At 36.5% G+C, this 26,372-nt stretch overlaps 1 protein-coding gene across 1 annotated transcript; it reads right to left on the bottom strand.

Annotated features, from left to right (window-relative positions):
- Positions 1–591: 591 nt before the first annotated feature.
- Positions 592–12,829, bottom strand: LOC106801576 (zinc finger protein 484-like). Its single transcript, XM_087429539.1, is given in 4 exon segments — positions 592–2,480; positions 10,596–10,691; positions 10,937–11,063; positions 12,800–12,829. Coding segments are annotated over 4 exon segments (1,587 nt in total). The 5' UTR covers positions 12,815–12,829; the 3' UTR covers positions 592–1,131.
- Positions 12,830–26,372: the final 13,543 nt, after the last annotated feature.

Genomic DNA, 26,372 nt, shown 5'->3' with positions numbered 1-26,372 from the left:
CACTCAATTCTCAGGAAAAGGAGTTGGTGCTTCAGGGAGCAGGTAAAACAGGAGCTTTGGAGGTATCACACAGGGTCTTTATGTACAAACACCATAATTTATATGTGTTTGCAAAATAAAATAAATGAAAAGTAACTGGAGTCTCCTTAACATAGCATTAGTTAGGCCACCAGACACAAGGGAAGTGAAATGGACAGAGGAAAATATAAGAAATCTGGGAAATCAGAAGCAGAGTGTCTGGAATGCAAATCATGTTTAAATGTGTATACATCGGTATTAGCAGCCTACTGCAAGAGAATAGAGAAAGAAGATAAAGTGGACAAATATTAAATAAGAACGTGCTCTCTGCCAGGATTTCACATACAGATGAGGGAAGGAACACTGAGGGTTAAAAAAGGCTTCCCTGAAGTCACACAATCTGTGAGTAATGGAACAAGGATTAAAACCCATGACCATATGGCTCTAAAAACAATGTCTTTCCACCACACCAAGCTCCTAGAGAGGCGGGGTGAAAGGGAGAAATGAGCAAGAAGTGTCAATTCCAAGATCCTGGGTACATCCACAGACTCAGACCAACTTATATTCTTGAAATGGAAAAACACAAAAAGACCACATTTATTGCACCTTACCAACACATCTTTCCATCTTTCTACAAGAAGAATTTTACATATACCTTTAGAGTTGATGACCAGGCCCCCTCCCCCAAGCACAGTTTCTAGCTCTCGGCATTTTTTGCCTCAAGCTTTCTTCATGTCCTCTATGGGGAATTACTCCACGGCCACAATTATGCTAGGCTCACATTAAAAATATCTGATCTCTGATATCATTACATAGTATACTCAGAAACATGTAACTTCAAAATAGACTACATATGTAATTTGTTCTATTATATTAATCATTCCACTCACAATCTTAAAAGTTTTACATGCCATAGTGAAAACGCCCATCATTTATATAATTAAGATTTTTGCATTATCTTTGACAAAACATTAGATACTACAGTAGAAACTTGATTTCACTTGTAAAATTTTTATCAATAAAGATGTCTCAAAACTCATCAAATCTGTAGGTTCTGTGGTATTTATTAAGGCTTGAACAGCTACTGTAGGCTTTTCTGTGCTCAATCCATTCTTATAATTTTACCACTGTATGAATTCTCTGATGTACAGTGAGTTGTGACTTCTGGATGAAGGTTTTTACACATATAGCACATCGATAGGGTTTCTCCCCAGTATGAATTCTCTGATGTACAACAAGGTCTGACTTCTGGGAAAAGGCTTTTCCACATTCAGCACATATGTAAGGTTTCTCTCCTGTATGAATTCACTGATGTCCTGGGAGGTAGGACTTCTGAGAGAAGGCTTTCCCACATTCAGTACACATATAAGGTTTTTTTCCTGTGTGAATTCTCTGATGTCCAATGAGATGTGACTGCTGACAGAAGGCTTTTCCACATTCACTGCATTTATAGGGTTTCTCTCCAGTGAGTGTTCTCTGATGTATGATGAGCTGTGACTTCCGGGAGAAGGTCTTCCCACAGTCAGTACATTCATAAGGTTTCTCCTCAGTATGAATTATCTGATGTATAATGAGTTCTGACTTTCTGCTGAAGGCTTCCTCACATTGAGCACATTTATAGGGTTTCTCCCCAATGTGAATTCTCTGATGTATAATGAGGGGTGATTTCTGGGAGAAGGCTTTCCCACAGTCACTACATTCACATGGTTTCTCCCCTGAATGAACTCTCTGATGTATGATGAGAGATGATTTTTGAGAGAAGGCTTTTCCACATTCAGAACATTCATAAGGTTTCTCCCCAGTGTGAGTTCTCTGATGTACAATGAGATGTGACTTCTCACTGAAGGCTTTCCCACATGCACTGCAATCATAAGGCTTCTCTGCAGTATGAATTCGTTGATGAGAAATGAGCTGTGACTCAATGCATACACAGGTCTTCTCCCCAGTTTCACCATTCACATATTGAATAAGAAATTGTTTATTGCTGATAATCTTTCCACATTGATTATCTTCACAGTGTTTCATTCCACTATGAATTTTTTCATGGTTAGAATAGAAAGAATTAGGTGTTCTCCCACATCCAAAATTCTCAGTGTTTTTTCTTATATAACCCCTATTACAACTGAATAGGTTCATATTAGGTTTCAAGATCTTTTCAAACAAATCACACATATACAGTCTTTGTCTTGAAGTATCTAGGGTTGTGCAGTCATGAAATATTTTTCCAAATGCATTATATCTATGGCCTGACTCTTCAATAACTGTTTTGTTGTTGATGACCATGACTTGCCTGAGAAGTCTGTCTTGATTTTCCTGACCCTTCTCCAGTTTCTTATCACCTTGCCAAATCTTTAAAATGGAGTACAATGAATGATCCCTTGTGACACTTTCTAGTATCTCCTTATGAAAGGAAACATCTCCAAGCATATCCAATTGAAGGCTGTCAAGTCTAGTCTCCCTGTCTGAAAGAATAAAGAGACAAAATCAGATATAAAGATTTAGTCGAGAACAAAAGAGGTAAAACAGAGAATTAGGAGGGTAACAGGCCATTTAAAACACAACAAGACGTGTAAGTTTATCAGGTGAGTTATTGAAGATGGACTTTACTTCCAATAGTGGTGGCATGAGGTAGTCATGGAATTTCCCTCCTCAGAAAACAAGTATAAAACTGAATAAAATGATTTTAAAAACAATGAATTCAGGGCATTGGAAAAGTACCAAAAGCAGGTCACAGGTTCAAAAGTGTTTACTCACCAAAAAATTCTACTTCCTTAGATAAGAATGGGGAGCTTGTGGCATGCTTTCATAGAGTTTTCCTGTCTCCCATCCCTAGTTTATGTGGCATTGAGAGATAATGCAAATCCACAGGATACAATTTAACGCTGATAGAAGAGCAGATAGAAATTTAACAAGGATAATTTGGAAGCAGAAGAGTCATAGAAAGATTGAGATAATAAACTCTCCGTACATGCCCACCTAACTGCTAAAATATTTTTGCAAAGAGATGCTAGAGAGCACCTAGAGAGCCCAGCAGTGCTTGAAAGTCTAGAATGACTCACAAATTAGATATACTTTTAAAGCATTCTGACATATGCACAATTCAGGCAGCAGAGTGGAAGCCATACTGGCTTTAGATGTCTAACAACCTCTGTTCAAATCGCTAGCTCACCTCCATTTTATGCAGGTGCAAGAAAGTCCCTTAGAGAGCCAGGCATAAAAAAAAAAAAAACTAAGCAGAGACATCAGTGATGGCACTCCACGGGAGAGACAAATGTCACAGTTTGAGCCCAAGCAAGTTAAGTGCCTCTGAAACAAAAGCAAAACCCTCAGAAGGACAAGAAGAATCCACAGACACTACAACACATTATCTACAATGTAGCATTTTCAACCAAAAATTACTAACATACAAAGAAACAGGAAAATGTGACCTACAGTAAGGAACAAAATTAGTCAACAGAAACTGACTCCAAGTGGTTGCAAATGTTGGATTTAGCAAACAAAAATCTCAAAGAAGCTATTATAAACATATTCAAAAAATTAAGGGAAAAGATGCTAAGGAATGAGTGAACAAATAGGCAATTTCAAAAGAGAAAAAAATATATAAAAGAACCAGTTTGACTATAAAGAGGCAGCAAGAGGAAATTTTGAGAGTAATGGAACTTTTTTTCTGTCATGGTTGTGGTGGTATTTAACTTACTCTATGCCTTTATCAAAATTTAAAGAAAGAATAACATTTGTTTTATATAAATTAAAAAATTTTAAAACAAGAGAAAATTCTAAGGCTGAAGTGAAAATTTCTCCATCTGGGCTCATCAGTAGATTTGAGAAAGCAGAAGGCAAAACCAGATTCAGTAAACTTGAAGATATATCACTAGAAATTATCCAACCCAAAGAACAAAAAGAAAAAATATTAAAAAAAATAAACAGAACCTCAGAGATCTGTGGAGCAATATTAGGCATTCCAGTATATGTGTAATTGGAGTGCTAGAAAGAAGGGAGAGAAAGAGGTGAAAAAAATATTTGGAGAAATGTCTTAAAAATTACCAAACTTGATGAAAAACATTAATTTAAACATCCAAGAAGCTCAACAAACCACAAGTAGGATACCTAGGCAACTAACCACATCATAATTAAACTGCTGAAAAATAAAGACGAAGAGAAAAGTCTTGAAAGCAGCAACGAAAAAATGACACATCATGCATAGGAGAATAACAGTATCGCCAGCAGAATTTTCAACACGTGAAAAACTGAGGTAAGTATTCAAAATACTAAAAGAGGGCAACCTGTCAACCAAGAATTCTATATTCAGTGAAACTTTCCTTTAAAAATGGCAAAACAAAGACATTTCCAGATAAACAAAATATTTGCTAGCAGAACTAATCTACAAGAAATACTCAAGAAAATCTTTCTGGCTGAAGAAATAGTACCAGATGATAACTCAAATCCATGGGACACTAGAAATTTTTTAAAGTATGTGGATAAATATAAAGGATTTAAATATGTACACTTTTTTCTCTTTCCTTCTAATTTCTTTGAAAGACTTTTTAAAGCAAAAATAATAATACCACATTGTCAAATTTATGACAAATATAAGTGTAACCATACATGACTAAAAGAACAAAGCAGCACAGAATGCTTGGGGAGGGTAAAAAAAATGGAGCTATGCTAGTACAAAGTTTCTGTATTTTTCCGGAAAAAAAAAAAAGAGCAGTATCAACGTAAAGTAGGCTATAAGAAGTTAAATATCATATTGTAATCCTTACAGCAATATCACAAACACACACGCACACACAAAGAACTACAACTGAAAATTCAACAGAAGAATTAAAATGGTATACTAAAAAATATTCTTTTAACACAAAAATAGACAGCAAAAGAAAAACAGTGACCAAAAGAGAGATAAAATGAATAGAAAACAAACACCAAAATGGCAAACATAAATCAAAGCAAATCAATAAATACATTAACTGGGGACAGATTAGTATTCCAATTAGAAACTGTCAGACTGGATAAAATAATAAAACCAACTATATGCTGTCTAAAAGAGATTCATTTTAAATTCAAAGACAGATTGAAAATAAAAGGATGGAAAAAAATATGCAAATTGTAAGCATAAGAGAGCTGGAGTAGCTATATTAACATCAGACAATATAGACTTCAAGATAAATATTATTAGAAACAGAGGTATATTTCAAAAATGCAAAAGGATCAATACAGCAAGAAGATATACCAATTATAAATGTATATGCAAGTAACAACAGAACCCCACAACACATGAACCAAAACTGACAAAAATGAAAGGAAAAATAGACAAATTAACAATTACAGCTAGAGATTTCAAAATCTCTCTCACAATGGTTTATAAAACAAGCAGATTAAAAAATCAGTAATTATCAATGAACCTAACTTAATTAACATCTATACACAACCCATCCAACAACAACAGAATACACATCATTTCAAGAACACATGAATCAAACATCAGAATAGACTATACTGGGCTTCAAAACAATTTACAATAATTTTATAAGGATGGAAATCATACAAAGTATATTCTCCAAACATAAGGGAAAAAATTAGAAATAAATAATAAAAAGAAATCTCAGAAATTCCCCCAAGTATCTGGAAATTAAACAACATATTTGTAAACAACCTATGTGTCAAAAAGTCCAAAGAGAAATTAGAAAATAACTTGAATTGAATGAAAATGAAAATACAAAATATCAAAATTTGTGGGACACAGCTAAAGCAGTGTTTAGAGGAAAAATTATATGCAGGTTGTCCTCATGCATATATTTTGACATGCATGAATTTCAGTTAGCACAGTTTAGTTAAATAACACCAATCTGCCAACAACACAGTTTAAAGTTTAATTACCACAGTATATTATCTGTGACTAAGAGCATGAAGTACAAACTTCACTGCTTACTCTTCAGTCCACTAATCACTATGTAAATAACAGATACACATCATGATAAGTAACCAGTTGTTTCACTTTTGTCAAAGTCTGTTGGTGATTATTAACTGCACATCTGTTGTCCAATAGATATACAGACAGCAAAGTGTATAGCTGTGTTTCCTCCTTGTCTCCCAGTGATAAACCCACACGACATTTTGCAAAAATGGATAACTGAAAGAGGGAATTGGCCAACAAAGAGAAAATGCAGCAAAGAAACAACACTAACACTAGATGTGACTAGAGGATAGCTAACCTTGGAAATGGCATTGCCACTATTCATGAGACTTCACATATGCAGAGGAACTTAGTGAAGGCAAACTTACGGACATAAATTCTTGGGTTGTGATGAAAAGGATAAAGATACTCCAGAGAAAATGATGCGGGCAAAAATCTTCACATTATCTTGGACATATTTCACAACATTGAAAGTACAAAGGATAAAATGTTGGAAGCTGCTCCAACCTTGGAAAAGACTATTACAATTCACTAAGGCCTAGAAAATAGGCTCGCTCCATATAGTTAAGTTATACAATGATAAGAAGACAAACACTGTTCAAAGTACTCTACACAGGGTTTTTGAAAAGAAATAAGACACATTTTCAATGCTGCCAATGTTTTAAATTGCAGGGTAGTACATAAATATTAGTTTTACTATATTTTCATTTCTCTATATAGTTATACCCAACAGTAGGATAGCTTTTAATGTTTTGACAGAAAATGTTTAAAGGTCACAAAACAATTATGATTTTTCCCATTGATTATGAACATTACTGTGCAAAGTTTTAGCTTCCATGGTAATTTTTATGGTCCCTCGTTATTACACAAAGTGAGGAGTACCTCTATTTAAACACTTTTATTAGAAAACAAAACAGGTTTCAAATCAACGATCTAAGCTTCCACCTTAAGAAGCTAGAACAAGAGCAAATTAAACCCAGAATAAGTAGAACACAGGAAAAAGTAAAAATCAAAGTGGAAATCAATGAAATAGAAAATGGGCAAAAAATAGAAAAAAAAAATCAATGAAATCAAAAGTTGATTATTTGAAAAAAATTAATGAAATTGACAGGTGTTAGCTAGTGATGAGGAAATAAACAGAGAAGACATAAAGTAGCAATATCAGGAATGAAAGAACATCTCTAGACTAGATCCTATAGACATAAAAGAACAATAAGAAATATTGTTATGAAAAATTTTATACCAAAGAATTTGACAATTTAGATGAAATGGAAAAATTCCTTGCAAGACATGAATTACCAAAACTCACACAAGAAAAAGTAGATAATCTAAATAGATCCACATCAAGAAACTTAGTAAAAAAAACAATCTTCCCACAAAGAAAGTCCAGACTTAGACCGGTAAATTCTGTCACTGTAATAAACTATAACCATGAGTATAACAGCTTCTCTAGGAGTAAAAGTCCTTCTAGGGGTCAGCCCGGTGGTGTAAGCAGTTAAGTGCACATGCTCTGCTTCTGTGGCCCAGGTTCAAAAATCCCAGGCGCGCACTGATGTACCGCTTGTCAAGCCATGCTGTGGTGGCAACCCATATAAAGTAGACGAAGATGGGCATAGATGTTAGCTCAGGGCCAATCCTCTTCCTAGTGAATCACCAAAACTGAGGTTGGTCCTGCGGACCCCCAACACAACTAGCAAACCAAATCCAGCAACACATAAAAAGAATTATACATCATCACCAAGTAGAACTTGTCCAGGAATGTAAGGCTGGCTTACTATCCAAAAATCTATTAATTAAAATTCAGTAATATATCATATAAACAGATTACCTCGATAAGTACAGAAAATGCATTTGTCACAATCCAACACATTTTCATGATAAAAACACTCAACAAACTAGGAATAGAAGAGAACTTTCTCAACCTGACAAAGGGCATGACAACCTACAGCTAAAATACTTAATGGTGAATGACTGGATTTTCCCAATAAGATCAAAAACAAAACAAGGACGTCCACTCATCATGCTATTCAACACTGTACTGGAAGTTTTAGCCAGGCAGTTAAGCAAGAAAAAGTACTAAAAGGCATCTAATGTGTAAAGGAATGTTTAAAACTATCTCTATTTGTAGATGACAAAATCATTTATACAGAAAATCCTAAGGAATCAACCAAAAACTATTGGAATTAATAAATGAGTTCAGCAAGTTTGCAAGATACCAGACCAATATATAAAAATCAATTATATTTCTATACACTTGCAATAGACAATCCAAAAATGAAATTAATGAAACAATTCCATTTACAATAGCATCAAATAGTATAAAATACTAAGAACTAAATTTAACAAAGAAGTACAAAACATATACTCTGAAAAGTGCAAAACATCGTTGAAAGAAATTAAAGAAGATCCAAATAAATGGAAAAACATTTCATGTTCCATGGTTCAGGAGACTTAATATTGTTAAGATGGCAATACTCCTCAAAGTGATCTACAAACTCAACCAATTCCTATCAGAATCTGAAGAGGTTTATTTGTAGAGATTGATACTCTGATTCTAAAATTCACATGGACCCTGAAGAGCCAAAACAATCTTGAAAAAGAAAAACAACATTGGAAGAATGATCCTTCCCAACTTCAAAACTTACTATACATAACAGTAATCAAGAGAGTGTGATACCAGCTTAAGGACAGATATACAGATCAATAGAATAGTACAGACAGTCTAGAAATAAATGCTTTCATTTATGGCCAATTGATTTTTGGCAAGGGTGCCAAGACCACTCAATGGGAAAAGAATAGTCTTCAATAAATGGTGCTGAACAACTGGATATCCACATGCAAAAGAAGGAAGTTGGACTCTTACCTCACACCATATGCAAAAATTAACTCAAAATGGATCAAAGACCTAAATGTAAGAGCTAAAAGTATAAAACTCTTAGAAAAAGAACATAGGGATAAATCTTCATGACTTCAGATTTGGCAATGGACTCTTGGCTACGACATCAAAAGCACGAGCAACAAAAGAAAAATAGATAAACTGGACTTCATCTAAATTAAAAACCCTTGTGCTTCAAAGGACACTATCAAAAAAGTGAAAAGACAACCCACAGAGCGGGAGGAAGTATTTGCAAATCATATGTCTGATACAAGACTTATATCAAAAAAACCTCTATACAAAAAGAAATATCTACAGAAAGAAATTTATATGAAAGTTCCATATAAGTTCTACATAAGAACTTTATTTATATAAAGAACTCTTACAACTCAATAATAAAAAGACAAATAACTCAATGCAAAAATGGACAAAGGATCTGAATAGACTATTTTCCAAAGAAGATATATAAATGGCCGATAAGCACATGAAAAGATGCTCAACATAATTAGTCATTGAGGATCATTTTGGTGAAACATAGAGTTGCTATATGACCCAGCAATTCCACTCCTAGATACATACCAAGAAAAAATAAAACATATGTCTACACAAAAACTTGCACATGAATATTTATAGTAGCATTATTCTTATAGCCAAAAGGTAGAAACAAGCCAAATGTCCAACAACTGATGAATGGATAAACAAAATGTAGTATAGCCATATAACAGAGTATTATTCAGCCAAAAAAAGGAATGAAGTATTGATATACGCTATAATGTCAATGCACCTCGAAAAGATTATGCTAAGTGAAAGAAGCCAGTCGCAAAAGACCACATATTATATGATTACATTTATATGAAATATCAAGAGTAGGCAAATCAATAAACAGATACAGAAAGTAGATTAGGGGTTGCTTAGGGCTGGGGAGATGGGGAATAGGGGAGTGATAGCTAAAGGGTACAGGGTTTCTTTTGGAGGTGATAAAAATGTTTTAAAACTGACTGTGGCAAGAGTTGCACATATCTGTGAATAGGCTAAAAACCACTCAATTGTTTACTTGAAATGGGTGAATTGTATGGCCTGTGAGTTATATCTCAAAGCTGTTTAAAAAAAATGATAAAACTTCAGGGTACAGCTAACGAAATATTAACTGTCTGTATTCACACTGTGTATCCAAGCTTATATTCCACTATTCTCCAATAAATATCTTTTATTGAAATCAAATAAGCCTAGCAAATTTTTGCCAGAAAAGCCACACTGATTCCTAACTCCAAGAATTTGTGCACGTCCTTTCCTAGAGCTTGCCCCTCACCCTCCTCTTCCTGCCTAACCCATACTTCAGATATACTTCAAAGTAGCTGGTTCATGTTTTGAAAAACGCCTTCTTAAATTATGCCATATCTCTTTAGACTATCATTTTCACTGAACTCCTAAAGCGGTAACTATATTAGACATGCAATTTTATACAGCCATGAATCTTCATGTCTTGTCTTTCCATGTACAACCTATGTTCCTGAAAAGCATTTGCCTTCTATTGCTTTTGAACTTCTTTTAGAAAGGCACTAAAATATGACCGTTGAGGGGATCAATAAGAAATTTCTCTTCTGTACAAGGCTCACTATTACTCAGTTAACTAGTTGCTGAATACCTACTGCATGCTCATCACAGGAGCAAGAAGGAATAGGAGCTACCAATCCGGGTGGAAACATAAGTCTCAGCCACAAGTCAATTAAAAACAAAAACAAAGAAACAGATTTCACTTCCCTTGTCTCCCATCTGCCAGACTGTCGCCTGGATAGATCCAAATTGATATGTCTTTCTTTATGATCCATGGATCTTCTCCTTGTTCCAACTTGGAGATGACATCTGGTTTGGAAACTGGATACCCTATTACAGAAAAATCATAGAGGAACTGGGTTGACTACACTGAAAAGAGAAGAAAGGGTGCCATTTTAGGAGCCCCACAATGAAGCTGTCCAGCTGACCCTCAGCAAAGTAAATACCTTTCACTGGAGAGAGGAAAGAGAGCAGAAAGTCATTATATACGTCAGGAACCCACCCAACTCAATCAAATGAGAAGGAAGAGGCACTGGCTTGGATAACGCTGAGTTATGTAGAGAAGCCATCCTTACCCATTGAGACCAGGTGGCTGTAGTTCTCCAGTATCACATCCCTGTACAGGGTCCTCTGAGCAGGGTCCAGTTGCTGCCACTCCTCCTGGGTGAAATCCACAGCCACATCCTCGAACGACACTGGACCCTATAATAGCATGTTCCTGTTCAATCTGAAGCGACCATTCTCATCATTTTACCATAGCATACAAAACTATATGCCCAGTTATACATCATGCCTATTGATAAAAATGATATAAAATTTTGTCTTTAGCAAAAACAACCAAACATATCAGGAGAACAAAAGAGCAAAAGAGACCCATCACAAGTGACAATTCAATAAAGGCAGCATTTCAAATAAGTGAATTATTCAACAAATGGTACTGGGAAAATTGGACAGTCAATCAGTTAAATAATACAGTTGAGACTTTATGTTTTAAAAACAATAGAATCAATAATTTCTAGATGGAGAAAAATATCTAAACATCACAAATTATTAATACTAGTCATCCCAGGAGGAAGAGAATATTAAATTAGAGGGCCTTTCACTTTATAATTTTTACTTTTTTGCATTTTTTAAACGTTTATACCAAGTAGAGATAATTTGGACCAGGAAAAAAAATAGCAAAATGATTTTATAAACTGAAAAACAGAGACAGAACTGGCATTGAGTTAGGGAGCAGCCTCACAAACCCTGAGACCACAGCAAAGACTATGGAGAATCTGAGACCCCTGCTCTCCAAGCATTTGCCACTGAAATATAACTAAAGAACTGCCTATTTGAGAGAAATATTTACTCTGGAGACAAACAGACACTCATCATTCCATCCTATCTAGATTCTGTCCCTGGGTACACTGTACCATAGTTCCCTAAGTAAGAATGCTTATGGAGTTCAGCTTTAACATTATGATAACTGACCTCTAAAAGAAATGTTTTTAGATACAACCACAAAAAATCTACAATACATTTATATAGGAGTACAGGTCAGGACATCATCTATAGAAAGACTGAAAAAAATTAATTTATATATATATTTTTCCTGCTTAGGAATATTCTCCCTGAGCTAACATGTGCTGCCAATCTTCCTCTGTTTTGTATGCGGGCCGCTGCCACAGCATGGCCGCTGACCAGGGTGTAGGTCGGCCCCCAGGAACTGAACCTGGGCTGCTGAAGTGGAGTGTGCCAAATTTAACCACTAGGCCACTGGGGCTGGCCCAAAAATTAATTTCTTTTAGTCCTAGTGGCAAGAAATATTTTCATTAAAAATTCAGCTGTGGGGGCTGGCCCAGTGGCATAGTGGTTAAGTTTGTGCGATCCACTTCAGCAGCCCAGGGCTCGCGGGCTCAAATCCGGGGGGTGGACCTATGCATTGCTCATCAAGCCACGCTGTGGCAGTGTCCTACATACAAAATAGAGGAAGATGAGCAAAGATGTTAGCTCAGGGCTAATCTTCCTCAGCTAAAAGAGGAAGATGGGCAGGGAATGCTAGCTCAGGGCCAATCTTCCTCATAAAAAAAGAATTCAGCTGATTTCTCTTTATGAAGAATGCAAATCATGTAGATGTCCTCTGCCTTTCCACTGTGGCTGCTAGAAAAGATCAGACAAATTGGCACTTTAATTTATATGTATATAAAATAGATATCATAAATATAGTAAATGTATTATATTTATATACAATTTATATATAACAAATGTATATATATTTGAAGTATAATAGTGGTTTTATCTGGTTTAAAACCATATAATCTGTATATTACATAGCAACTCTTTCCAAGTCTTTATCTTTTATTCTCTCTACATTTTCCCTAATCCTAATTTTTAGCTTTCTGCACTTTTCCACTTGGTTGTATAGAAACCAACTACAAAATAAGCAAGCAACTCACCTGAGACTTGGTCATTTTCTGCTTCTTTTCCAAAAGGGCAGAGATCTAAGACACCAGGACTGGGAGACAGACTGGAGCCTCCAGGGGCCAGAACTGACACTCACCTGTCTAGAAACAACCACCACCACAAGTCAGGTAGACAACACGCCACCCTGTAGAAGGTCGTTTGGTCCCTACAGAAGAGTCAGCAAGCACCATGTGAAGGAAGTCCTCTTGTGATTATAATATGATCACAGAGAACTTGGACAAGGTGTATTTTTCTTTTTTTTTTTTTTTTGTGAGGAAGATCAGCCCTGAGCTAACATCCATGCTAATCCTCCTCTTTTTGCTGAGGAAGACCGGCTGTGAGCTAACATCTATTGCCAATCCTCCTCCTTTTTTCTTTTTCCCCTAAAGCTCCAGTAGATAGTTGTATGTCATAGTTGCACATCTTTCTAGTTGCTATATGTGGAATGCGGCCTCAGCATGGCCAGAGAAGCGGTGCGTCAGTGCGCGCCCGGGAGCCGACCCGGGCCTCCAGCAGCTGAGCGCGCGCACCTAACCGCTAAGCCACAGGGCCGGCCCAAGGTGTATTTTTAATTGGATAAATGCAGATATGTTTCGTGTTGATTTGCTAACACCTTATTGTTCCCTTTGAACCAGCAATTCTATTTGTAGTTCTATTTGTAAGACTCTCTCATGAGATAATAACCATGGATATATATATGGATATATTACATATATATATGTAATCTTTACATATGTCAAGATTTAACTGCAGATGGAGCAGTTCCCTGGCAGTAAGAACGGGAATGACCAAGTAGAAAACTGAAGGATCCACCCACATTCCCTAGACAGAAGCAGCCAGCAAAATCCTAAGAGCTCTTTTATATTTTCCCTAACCCAGCAAATTCTCTTGCCAAGTCAATATTCATGGATCAAAACTGTTGATTTTGTTGATTTTAAGATTTTTTTGTTTAAATTTTTATTCCTGATTTTCAAAAGCACAACTGTCTATATAAGAAAATAGGACAAACACTGTGTGATTTCACTTATATGTGGAATCTAAAAAACAAAACAAAACAAAACAGAAATAAACTCATAGATACACCAAACAAACTGGTGGTCACCAGAGGGGAGAGGGGGATGGGCGAAATAGGTGAAGGGGATTAAGAAGAGCAAACTTCCAGTTATAAAATAAATAAGTCACAAGGATGTAATACACAACATAGGGAATACAGTCAATAACGTTGTAATAACTTTGTATGGTGACAGATGGTTGCTAGACTTGTCAGTGGTGATCATTTTATAATGTATATAAATGTCAAATCACTATATTGTACACCCAAAACTAATATAATTTTGTATGTCAACTATACTTCAATTAAAATAAATAAATCAGGGCCGGCCCCGTGGCTTAGCGGTTAAGTGCACGTGCTCCACTGCTGGCGGCCCGGGTTCGGACCCCGGGCGCACACCGACGCACCGCTTCTCCGGCCATGCTGAGGCTGCGTCCCACATACAGCAACTAGAAGGCTATGCAACTATGACATACAACTATCTACTGGGGCTTTGGGGGAAAAAATAAATAAATAAAAATTAAAAATAAATAAATAAAATAAATAAATGAAACAAAGAAAACAGTGATAGGTTGGAACCACTGATAAACAGAAATATACCAAAATGCAGGAAGATACTTACTGGTAAATTCTTCTCAGTCCCAGGACTGTCATACAGACAGAGCTGAACTCATTCAGAGGAAGTGAGTGCTCCCAGGACAGGGACATTGTTTCATATGGGGTTATCCCAGGCTTTCTCAAAATGAACCTGGAAGGAAACAATCAAATTGTCGTGATTGTCTCTAAACACCCAGCTCTGCAACAAGCAGCAGGTTAATAAATGTTTACCTAATAAACAAAATTTAATAAATGTTTGTTGAATAGAAAGTAGAACGATTTCAATAAACTCAGCAAGGGGCAGGGCTGAAATCACACCTTACATGAGAAAGAGAAAAAGCAGCCCCTCACATCTGAGAGCTGGCCTGGCACTCACAACTCTCCTATTCAACAGAAACAATGACACAGAACATCAACATCAGACAAGGCCACTCTGTGACAATGACAGATCAAGACAAAAACAAGACCTCTCTGAAATGATATTTGAACACAGACAAAACATCAACACTGTCCCATCCGCAAAATACCAAACATCCTCTCTCCCAGCTGACACCAAGGACTGGTACTTCTTTTCCTATTACAGCTTTAGCTTCACTCTAGTCTCTCCTCTCTCTAGGTAAGATTTATTAAAACGCCCAATCACTGAAGTACCTCACTTCCTGACAACAGCCAATTCAGAGAAGAGCCCATTTCATTAAGCTCTCCTCAAAATCACCTAACACAAGGCCAAATCCTGTAAGAAGTACTTCCTAACACGTCTCTCACTGAGACGCCCTCCAGTTCCCCATGGTGTCCGTGTTCCTAACCAGATGCAAGAGCAATAAACTCAACTTATCAACTAGAGGGTGTTCCCGCTGGTCTCGGGCTAAAAGGAATTGACAATAATAATCCTATCCCTTTAGACTGTTCAAAGGATGTTTTTTCCTGTGAGGTCGGGGGTGATGGGGGGAGATGATGGCCTGAAAAAACATCTGAGGAGTGGCTTCAACTTGGGGTCGGCCTCTCACCTGCAGAGATTACTGTAAAGGGAGGCCTTTCCCAGTAAAGTGGGACTGACCTTTATGAGCTCCTGGACCCATTAATGACCCCTACATATCACTGAATCACCAGGTGCAGAAATCACAAATCCCAAAGAGCACCTCCACCTCCAACCCCATCACAGCACTGGCCACACCGCTACCCCATCAGCGCACAGGCCCGCCATCCCTGACCCACAGATCATCCAGCCCTCCCTATGACTGAGCCCCCTACATACCCAACACTCATCAAAGAGACTTCCCATCTCTGACCCCATGGACCTCCAATTACTGACCCTCACGGACCCCTGCCCCAATAACAATCATAGACTTCTTCATGACTCAACCCATAAATACCCCTTCGGACCCCCAGCTGGATTATCAAGTTCTGAAACGCCCGTCACGGCTTAACCCGGGACGGCTGTCACATCCATACTGGCGGACTCTCCCGCTTCCTGCCTGGACGAGCAGAGCTCGGGGCCTCGGCGGCTTTGTTGAGAAGGAATATGGCCGCTCCCTGCACTGTGTCTCAATGGGAGCCGCCATCTTGAGAGCCCGGGCAGTTCCGTACAAGCGGAGGAATTCGGTTTATTCGAAGCCTAAGGCTGGGCCGTATCGCTGCGGCAGCGAGGGGATGGGGAAGAAGATGAAGGAAAGGAGGATTATACAAACCAGTAAAGTGCAAACTTTTGCAGAGAGCTTTCACAGGCTTGGGGAAGAAGCTGTAGTGATAACAGTACTTGACTGGAAGACTGTAACTGGTGTAAAAGCAATTTGGAATGGTGCAATTCTTTCTTCTGAAAGTCTACTTAAAAGTGCTGGTAAATGGTACAGCCCTACACCAGCGGATTCCACTGTTGGAGGGAGGGGCAAAAGTGATGGAGGAGTTCCCGGGGGAGTGGAGGGGGGGCATAAACAGTTCATTATGCTAATAACAATTATAAGGAATCCTCCTGGGGAAATTACAACTACAGTAATAAATTGCAGGGGCCGACTGATGAAAAAGCAGGAAAATTGAGTCAGGGACGAGGAGACTTGAGACACGAAGTAGAAATTAAGGAAGAGAGAAAGGAAGACTAAAGGACAAAAAGACATTAGAACAGAGAATGGAGACTTAGGGACAAAAGGGAGGAGACTGACGGATTGAGAGTGGGAAACTGAGGACAGAGGCAAGAGTGGAGGAGAGGCAAGACTCGGAGACAGAAAAATGGAGGACACTGAAGGAATGGAGGGGGGAGACTGATGTAGGGTGACCAACCGTCCAGGTTTCCTGAACTGTGCCGGGAAATCCCTCCTCCGGACTTCAAAAGTTCCAGTTTGGGTGGACGGGTGGGGAAAGTACAAAACCCATAAGGTGGCCCAAAAAGTCAGGGTGTAAGCAGCACTGTCTTTACCGTCAAGTGGTTAAGGCATAGATTTTGTGCCATTCCTAGTTGGTATAGTTTTTTTTTTCCCTGGCTGCTGATGTTGGCAACCATGATTTGCAGTTTCGGAAAATGGAATATCCATTGTTGCGTCACTCCAGAGTGATGCAATTTAAGTGTGTAACTTAAGTGCGTTGCAATCATAAGCATTAACAGTCAGTCTTTGGCTTTGTCTGTGGATTAACTGTTGTGCCTTGTACCAATATTGTGCTAGTTTAATTTTCAACCTTGTGAATATTGTGACAATGTTTTCTAAGAGTTCAGATAATGAAAATGAGAATAATTATAATACCAACGCCAACGTGACTCAGACATCACCAAAAAAGACTCTTATTTTAATGACAGATGTAAAAACATATCCACACCTGGATTAGGGCAGTAAATAACTAAAACAGAACAAACTAAACAACATGTAAAACAGAATTTGTGATTGGGCATTGTAGAGAAGGGGATGTGAGAAAGCACAAATGGAAACTGAAACCTAACAAGGCTAGGATGAGAAAGGCAAGTACTTCTACGTAAATAAAAGGTTTTTTGTCTCCCTAAAAGACACCAATGCTGAGCTGAAAATAGTAGCCACTGAATTAGATTGGACAGACCACACAAACACATATTGTATAGTTCCATTCATTGCTAAATGAAACTGAATAGTTACATTTCCCAACTAAAATGTCCTGTGGAGAAACAAGAGGAGAAATTTGATAACAGATGTGTTGGCCCTTACCAGTGTAGAGCCAATCCTGCTTTCAACAGTATGTATCAAGTAATACATTGAGTCATGACAAGAAAAAAACATCCCCTAGCTCTCAGCACTTGGATTTGAAAAATGGAGGTTGAAACTGTCTTCTTGATTTTTATAAAGATTTTCATGAAACTCAAGAAAACATAAAACACTGCCAGCCCTGGTGGTCTAGTGGTCTAGTTTCGGCCCTCTCACTGCCGCAGCCCAGGTTCGTTTTCCGGTCCTGGAACCACATCACCCATCTGTCAGTTGTCATACTGTGGCAGTGGGTCACATAGAGAACTAAAAACTAACAACTAGGATATACAACCATGTACTGAAGCTTTAAAAAAAAAAAGAAAGAAAGAAAACATAAAACAAAAAATTGTTGCTATCTTGTTCAAATGCAACCTAGACTTTGCTCATCTATAAAAATGTACAGCAGGGGCCGGCCCGGTGGCCCAAGTGGTTAAGTGCATGCGCTCCGCTGCTGTGGCCTGGGGTTCGCCGGTTCGGATCTCGGGCGCGCACCGACACACCGCTTGTCAGGCCATGCTGTGGCGGCGTCCCACATAAAGTGGAGGAAGATGGCCATGGATGTTAGCCCAGGGCCAGTCTTCCTCAGCAAAAAGAGGAGGATTGGCAGATGTTAGCTCAGGGCCAATCTTCCTCACACACACACAAAAAAATGTACAGCAAACATGCAAATATAAATGTGACCAATTTCAATTCACTCTATAAACTTTCCAAAAAAAATGAAAAGATCACACTTGCTAAAAGGCCTGCACATCTTATTCACAACATTGTTAAAAGGGGTGAAGTTTGCTTACCTGTGAAATTGAGATTTTCATAATGAAAGGTTTTACTCCCATTTCAGTTTCCTCAAAATGGGCAGAAGCACTTAGTGAGATTTTTTACTTTATATGGTTGTGTTAAATTTAACCACTAGATAAAGGAAAAGAAGAGTTCCTAAGGGTATAAATTAAGATATTATTATAACCACTGTAACATTCTTTTGGTACTATTTGCATGAAATATCTTTTTCCATCCTTTCCCTTTAAACCTGTTTGTTTCTTTGGATCTAAGACAGCATATAGTTGTAGACAGCATATAGCTGGATCATGGGTTTATTTGTTTTTTAAATCCGTTCTGCCAGTCTATCTTTTAAGTGGTAAGTTTAATCCATTCACATTTAAAGTGATTACCGAAAAGAACTTTTGCCATTTTGTTACTTGTTTCTCTGTGTTATTTTTTTATGCCTGAATTCTCTCAATACTGCCTTCTTTTCTGTTTCATTGATTTTTTTATAATGTACCATTTGATTCCCTGCTTATTTCCTTCTTTGAAAAAGTTTTGATTATTTTCTTATTGGTTGCCATGGAAACTACAATTAAGATCCTAAATGTATAACAATCTAGTGTGAATTGCTACCAGTGTAGCTTCAGTAGTGTACAAAACACTGATCCTTTGCAACTCTGTCCTCCTCTTACCTTTGCCTTTATGTTATTACTGTAGATAAAACAATATAAGGTCAGAAATTGTTACAAGAGAAAAAAGAAGGTCATTATATATTGATAAAAGGGTCCATTCATCAAGAAGATATAACAATCATAAACATTTATGCACTAAACAACAGAGACCCAAAATATACACAAATATTGACATTATTGAAAGGAAAGACAGACACAGTTCTACAACAGTAGTGGGAGACTTCAACACCTCACTGTAAATAATGGATTAAACATAGAGACATAAGATCAACAAGGAAATAAAGGACTTGAATAACACTTAAACTAGACCTAGGAGACATATACCCGACACTCCACCCAACAACAGCAGAATGCTCACTCTTTTCAAGTGGAACATTCTCCAAGATATACCATACCTTAGACCACAAAACAAGTATCAATAAATTTTAAAAGACTGAAATCATACAAAGTATGTTCTCCAAACACAGTGGAATGAAATTGGAAATCAATAATAGAGAAAAAACTGGAAAGTTCACAGATATGTGGAAATTGAACAGGACATTCTTAAACAACCAAGAGGTCAAAGAAGAAATCACAAGGGAAATTTTAAAATAATTGGAGACAAATTAAATGAAAAACACAACATACCAAAACTTATGTGATATAGTGAAGTCAGTGCACAGACAGAAATTTATAGCTATGAATGCCTACATTTAAAAAAAGAAGCAATGTCTTAAACCAATAACATAACTTTACACCTTAAGGAACTAGAAAAAGAAGTGCAAACTAACCTAGAGCTAGCAGAAGAAAGGAAATAATGAAGATTTGAGTGGACATAAAAAAATAGAGAAGAAAAACAAGAGAAATGATTAACAAAACCAAAGGCTGGTTCTTTGGAAATAATCACATTGACATACCTTTAGCTAGACTGACTAAGTAAAAAGAGAGATAAAGCCCAAGTTACTACAATTCTATATGAAGGTGTGGACATTAATAAGGACCTACAGATGAAAAAGACTATAAGAGAATACTATGAACAACTGTACACCAACAAATTTGATAACCTAGAAAATGAACAAATTTCTAAAAGCACACAACCTACTGAAACTGATTCCAAAAGAAACAGAAAATCTGAACAGACCTATAACAAATGGATTGAATAAGTAATCAAAAACCTCCCAACCGGGGCCGCCCCAGTTGCGTAGTGGTCAAGTTCACATGCTCTGCTTTGGCGGCCTGGGGTTCGCAGGTTTTGATCCCAGGTGCAGACCTATGCACCGCTCATCAAGCCATGCTGTGGCAGGCATCCCACATATAAAATAGAGGGAGAAGGGCACAGCTGTTAGCTCAGAGCCAATCTTCCTCAGGAAAAAAGAGGAGTATTGGCAGTGGATGTTAGCTCGGGGCTAATCTTCCTCACACACACAAAAAAGACATCTCAACAAATAAAAGTTCAGAACCAGATGGCTTAACTGGTGAATTCTACCAAACACTTAAAAAATTAACAAAAATTTGGGGGACGGCCCCATGGCGTAGCAGTTAAGTGCGCGTGCTCCGCTGCTGGCGGCCCAGGTTCGGATCCCAGGCATGCACCAATGCACCGATTGTCAGGCCATGCTGTGGCGGGGTCCCATCTAAAGTGGAGGAAGATGGGCACAGATGTTAGCCCAGGGCCAGTCTTCCTCAGCAAACAGAGGAGGGTTGGCATGGATGTTAGCTTTGGGCTGATCTTCTTCAGAAAAAAATAAAGAAAAAAATTAACAAAAATTCTTTTCAAAATCTTCCAAAAAATAGAGGGAGGGGAGACATTTCCTAATTCATTCTATGAGGCCAGAATTACCCTGATACTAAAGCCAAGACATCACAAGAAAATAAAACTACAAACCAATATCCTGTATGAAGATATATGAAAAAAATCCTCAACAAAACACTATCAAACCAAATCCAGCAGCATATTAAAAGGATAATACCCTATGAACAAGTGGGATTTATCCTAGGAATAAAACAGTGGTTCAACAATAAAAAAATCTATCAATGTATATTAATAGAATGAAGTGAAGGGAAATCATGATCATCTCATCATCTCAATTAATGCAGAGAAAGTATTTCACAGAGTCCAATACCCTTTCATGATGAAAACACTCAATAAACTCATCATACTCAATAAGGAAAGACTCAAAGTTTTCCCCCTAAGATCAAGCAAAAAAAAAAAAGATGCCTGCTTTCGCCACTTGTATTCAACATTGTGCTGGAAGTTCTAGCCAGAGCAATACCCATAAATAAAGGGTATCCAAACTGGAAAGGAAGATGTAAACGTATATCTACTCATAGACAATATAGTGTTAGGAAAATCTTAAAGAAACACACACACACACAAACTATTAAAGCTAACAAAGGATTTCAGTAAAATTGCAGGATACAACATCAGCACACAAAATAAGTGTATTTCTATACAGTATCAATGAACAATCCAAAAAGGACATTAAGTGAACAATTTCATTTATAATAGCATCAAATTAATAAAATACCTATGAATAAATTAAACCAAAGAAGCGCAATACTTGTACACTGAAAACTACAAAACGCTGTGGAAAGAAATTAAAAATGACCTAAACAAATGGAAAGGTACTGTGAAAACAGTGATTGGAAAACTTGATATTATTAAGATGCAATATTCCTCAAAGGGATCTACAGATTCAATGCAAAATCCAATGGCTTCCTTTTTTTTTTTTTTTTTTTTTTGTGAGGAATATCAGCCCTGAGCTAACATCTGCCAATCCTCCTCTTTCTTGTTTTTTTTTTTTGCTGAGGAAGACCAGCCCTGGGCTAACATCTGTGCCCATCTTCCTCCACTTTATATGGGACGCTGCCACAGCATGGCCTGACAAGTGGCGCATTGGTGCACAACGGGGATCCAAACCCGGGCCGCCAGCAGCGGAGCATGTGCACTTAACCGCTACACCACGTGGCCGGCCCCTATAAAACTCTTAAAAGAAAACATATGGGTAAGTCTTCATGATCTCTAATGGCAATGGATTAGTAAATGACACCAAAAGCATAAGCAACAAAAGAAAAGAAAAGATAAATAAGACTTTATCAAAATTAAAAACTTTTGTACTTCACGGGATACTATCAAGAAAGTGAAAAGACAACCCACCAGAATGGGAGAAAATATTTGAAATTAATATATCTTATAAGGGACTTATATCTAGAGTATATAGAGAACTCTTACACCTCATTAATTAAAAAAATAACCAAAGTATTAATAAATGGGCAAGGGATTTGAAAAGACATTTCTCCAAAGAAGATATACAAATAGCCAACAAACACATGAAAAGATGCTTGACATTATCAGTCCTTAGGGAAATGCAAACCAAAACCACAATGAGATACCACTTCATACCGCCTAGGATAGCAAGCATCAAAAAGTTAGATAATAACAAGTGTTAATGAGGATGTGAAGAAATCAGAACCCATGTACACTGCAGGTGGGAATGTAAAATAGTGCAGCCACTTTGAAAAAAACTTAGCAATTTCTCAAATGGTTAAACATAGAATTACCATATGACTCAGCTATTCTACTTCTATGAACCTCCCAAGAGAAATGAAAGCATGTGTCCACACCAAAACTTGTATACTAATGTTTATAGGATTATTCATAAAAGCTAAAAAGTGCAAGCAAGTCAAATGTCCATCAGTTGATGAATGGAAAAAGGAAGTATGGTATACATACATACAATGGAATGTTATTCAGCCATAAAAAGGAAGTACTGATACATGTTGCAACATGGATGAACCTTGAAAACATTATACTAAGTGAAAGAAGCCCATCACAAAAGACCACATATTATATGATTCCATTTATATGAAATGTCCAGAACAGGTAAATCTATAGAGACAGAAAGTAGGCTGGTGGTTGCTTAGTGCTGGAGGATGATAAATAGTGGGTTGATAGCTAAAGGGTAGAGAGTTTGTTTTTGAAGTGATGAAAATGTTCTAAAATTGACTGTGGTGATGGTTACACATATCTGTGAATATACCAAAACCAGTAAATTGTACAGCTTAAAAGGGTGAATTATACAGTATGTGAATTATATATCAATAAAGATGTTCTTTTTTTTAAAAAAAAAAGCTGAAAATCTTTAAGAGCAGTCAAAGGAAAACAAATATATTCCCTTTAAAGGATTCAGATTGTCAGTTGATTTTTCAAAAGAAATTTTGAAATCCAGACAGAAATAGAATGAAATATTTAAAGTTGAAAGAATAATACTACCAAACTAAAATTTTATACCCAGAAAAAATATCCACCAAAACTTAGAGTAAAATAAATACATTTCAGAAAAACAACACCTGAAATTATTCTTCACTAGTATATTAAATGAAATACTACAGAAAGTTCTTCAGAAAGAAGGAAAATGGGAATGTATATTGTAACCTCTAAGCCAACCAATAAATTAATAATAATGTATAACTAAAGATAATTGAGAAGAAAAATAGAATAATAAAATATATTTCATCACTTCAAAATAGGCAAGAAAGGAACAGTGAATGAATAAATAAATTTAGGGACAAAGAAAAAAAATAGCAAGATGATAGACTTACATTCAACTATATTAGTGATTACATTAAATGTAAAGGGATTTAACCGCTTCCAGTTAAAAGACAAAGACTGCCACACGATGATAAAGACAAAAGCTATCTATATCCTTTTTAAAAAGATACACTTTAAATAAAAGTGTATCAGTTAGCTATTGCTGTATAATCATACAACAAAACTCAATGGCTTAAAATAGTAATCATTTATAATTTTCAGCAGCATCATTATTGTTTACAGGACTATGTGTTGTCTAGGAGTCAGCAGACCTCAACTGGTCTTACTCATTTGTCAGTAGGTTGGCTAGGAGCTCCCTCTAGTCTGGCCTTGATGGAGGTCAGCAGGGTCAACTGCAGCATGTGTCTCTCATCCTCCTCATGAGACCAGTGGGCTAGCCTGAGCATATTTTCATGGTGATGCTAGAGTTACAAAAGTGAAAGCACACAAACCTTATGGAAGCCTAGGCTCATAATTGGCAGCACTTCTTCTTCGGTCTCCTGAACAATGCCAGTAATATGGCTGATCTTAGAGTAAGAGTTGCAATGTATTGCAAAGTTACATGGTAAAGGATCTGGGGCAGAAAATGTATAAAATTAGCTTCTTACATCTTATCATCCCAGAAAGCAAAGAAGCTATCAAAATCTATTAAGATTCTGTCAATAGGACCCAGTAGCTGTTCTGAAAAGACTACCACTTATCAAAGATAGGACACTTTAAGCAACAAAATCAGTAACTGCAACGGATTGAAAACCATCAAATATTTAAATACATGAGTTAATAAAGTCATCAAAAAAAAGAGAACAAATTAGTTATCATTGAGAAACGCTAGGAAACTACTCACTATTCTAAAAACTGGTTTAAAAAAAAAGATTATTCTACCTTTTCTATATGAACAGTACCACTGGAAAACTAAAAAGTAGATAAGGGGAAACCATTCTTTATAGGAAGAATGAATGATTGAATTAGAATGCCATCATTCTGCAAGCTCTAGCTAACAAATGCATCTAGGAACTGATCATAAATGGTTGCTGGCACTGTAAAAAGAGAGACAAGTGTTTCTTCTATGGAAAAACTCAGCATTACCTACAAAGTAATCTTGCCAACATTAAAAAACCTAGATCTGATCAAGCCTTAAAATCTAATTCATTATAGAAAGTTTAAGAAGCAGAGAAAAATGTTAAACACCAGGAATGAAGTAATTAACAAAATCCAGACTGCGGGAAACTATAGGAAAATAAATCTGGTGACTTCAATAAACTGCACGGAAAAGAGAAAAAAATGGGGAATCCATAGATTAAAAGAAACTTAAAAGATTTAGCAACCAATCATGATGTATTTCTTACTTAATCACAATTCAAAGAAATAGCCTTTTTAAAAATGACTTTGAGACAACTGGAAATTTGAACATTAACTAAATATTTGATTTTAAGGAATTACTGGTGATTATTTTTATGTGCAATTATATTTTTTATTATGTTAGTCTTCAGCTTTAGGGATACATAATGACATACTTACAGATAAAATGATAGGATGTATGGAATTTGCCTCAAAATAATATGGGAGGAAGTAAGTTGATGGCGGTATAGATGGTGCAGGACTGACCATGCATTGGTGATTTTGAGTGTTAAGTGATGTGAACACTGGAGCTCATTATACTATTCTATTTTTGTATATGTCTTAAATTATTCTCCATAATAAAAAAAATTAAGGAAAAACTTAAGGAGATATTTTATTTATTCATTTTTGGTAAATTATGCAAATCTCTTTTTTGCTATGCAAAGGACATGCAGTAATACAGTCCATAGCTGCTTTCTTTAACTCAATCTTGTCTTGTTAATATGTTTCTTATTTTTCATGTATTACTCAAATTTTAAAAAATTAAGTCTTCTCTTGACACAAACAAGGCAAAGATTTATAAGATGGCAGTGTTATTTCTGAAGAGAGGGCTTAACAACAAATAACAAGCAAGTTTACATTTGTCTGCAAACAAGTTACAGTATAGTATTGTATTGTACCAGTCACGTGAAAAAAGAAAATGTATTATTTTATTTACTATCTAAAATTCTTTCTACTGTCTGGAAAAGTTATGGAGATAAAATAGTGTTTAGTGTAAAAGTTCTTAGTAGGTATTAATCTATACTCCATTATTTCTATTTACATTGATGCTCTTCATACAGATTATCTCAACCTAAGTAATTCCTTTCATGTAGTATATTCAGAAATGTAATCCTTAAATAAACGTGGGACAGTCCTCATATTTGATTTATAATTCTGGTATCTCTGTTACTTAAATTATCATTTTAAAATATATATCAATTATAATTTATAATTTTCTAAAATATTTTCTAGGAAACGTTTGTTATCAGGTCTGGAAAATGACTCCCCTCCTAACAATATATCTGTGGAAACATAATTTTCCAAATTCACTAAATTAACACAATTTATCGTCAGTACAAATCATATGTTTAATAAGCCTGGAGGTAATTTTGAAGGTTTCTTACATTCAGAGCTTTATAGATTCTCTTCAGTATGAAACCTTGGATATAGAGAGGATTGCGAACTGTGCATAAAGTCATATTCATAGGCTATTTTCCCTATATGAGTTTTTTTATGTCTAGTGAGGGCTGAGGTATGCCCAAAAGTTGGGCAACATTCATTACACACATAGGGCTTCTCACCAGTATGAATTATCTG

The sequence above is a fragment of the Ceratotherium simum genome, chromosome 4 (assembly GCF_057802395.1).
Source record: "Ceratotherium simum simum isolate JZ-2026a chromosome 4, ASM5780239v1, whole genome shotgun sequence".
NCBI classification, from domain to species: domain Eukaryota; kingdom Metazoa; phylum Chordata; class Mammalia; order Perissodactyla; family Rhinocerotidae; genus Ceratotherium; species Ceratotherium simum.
Note: the sequence above shows the minus strand (reverse complement) of the source record. Positions and strands in the feature narration are given on the sequence as shown.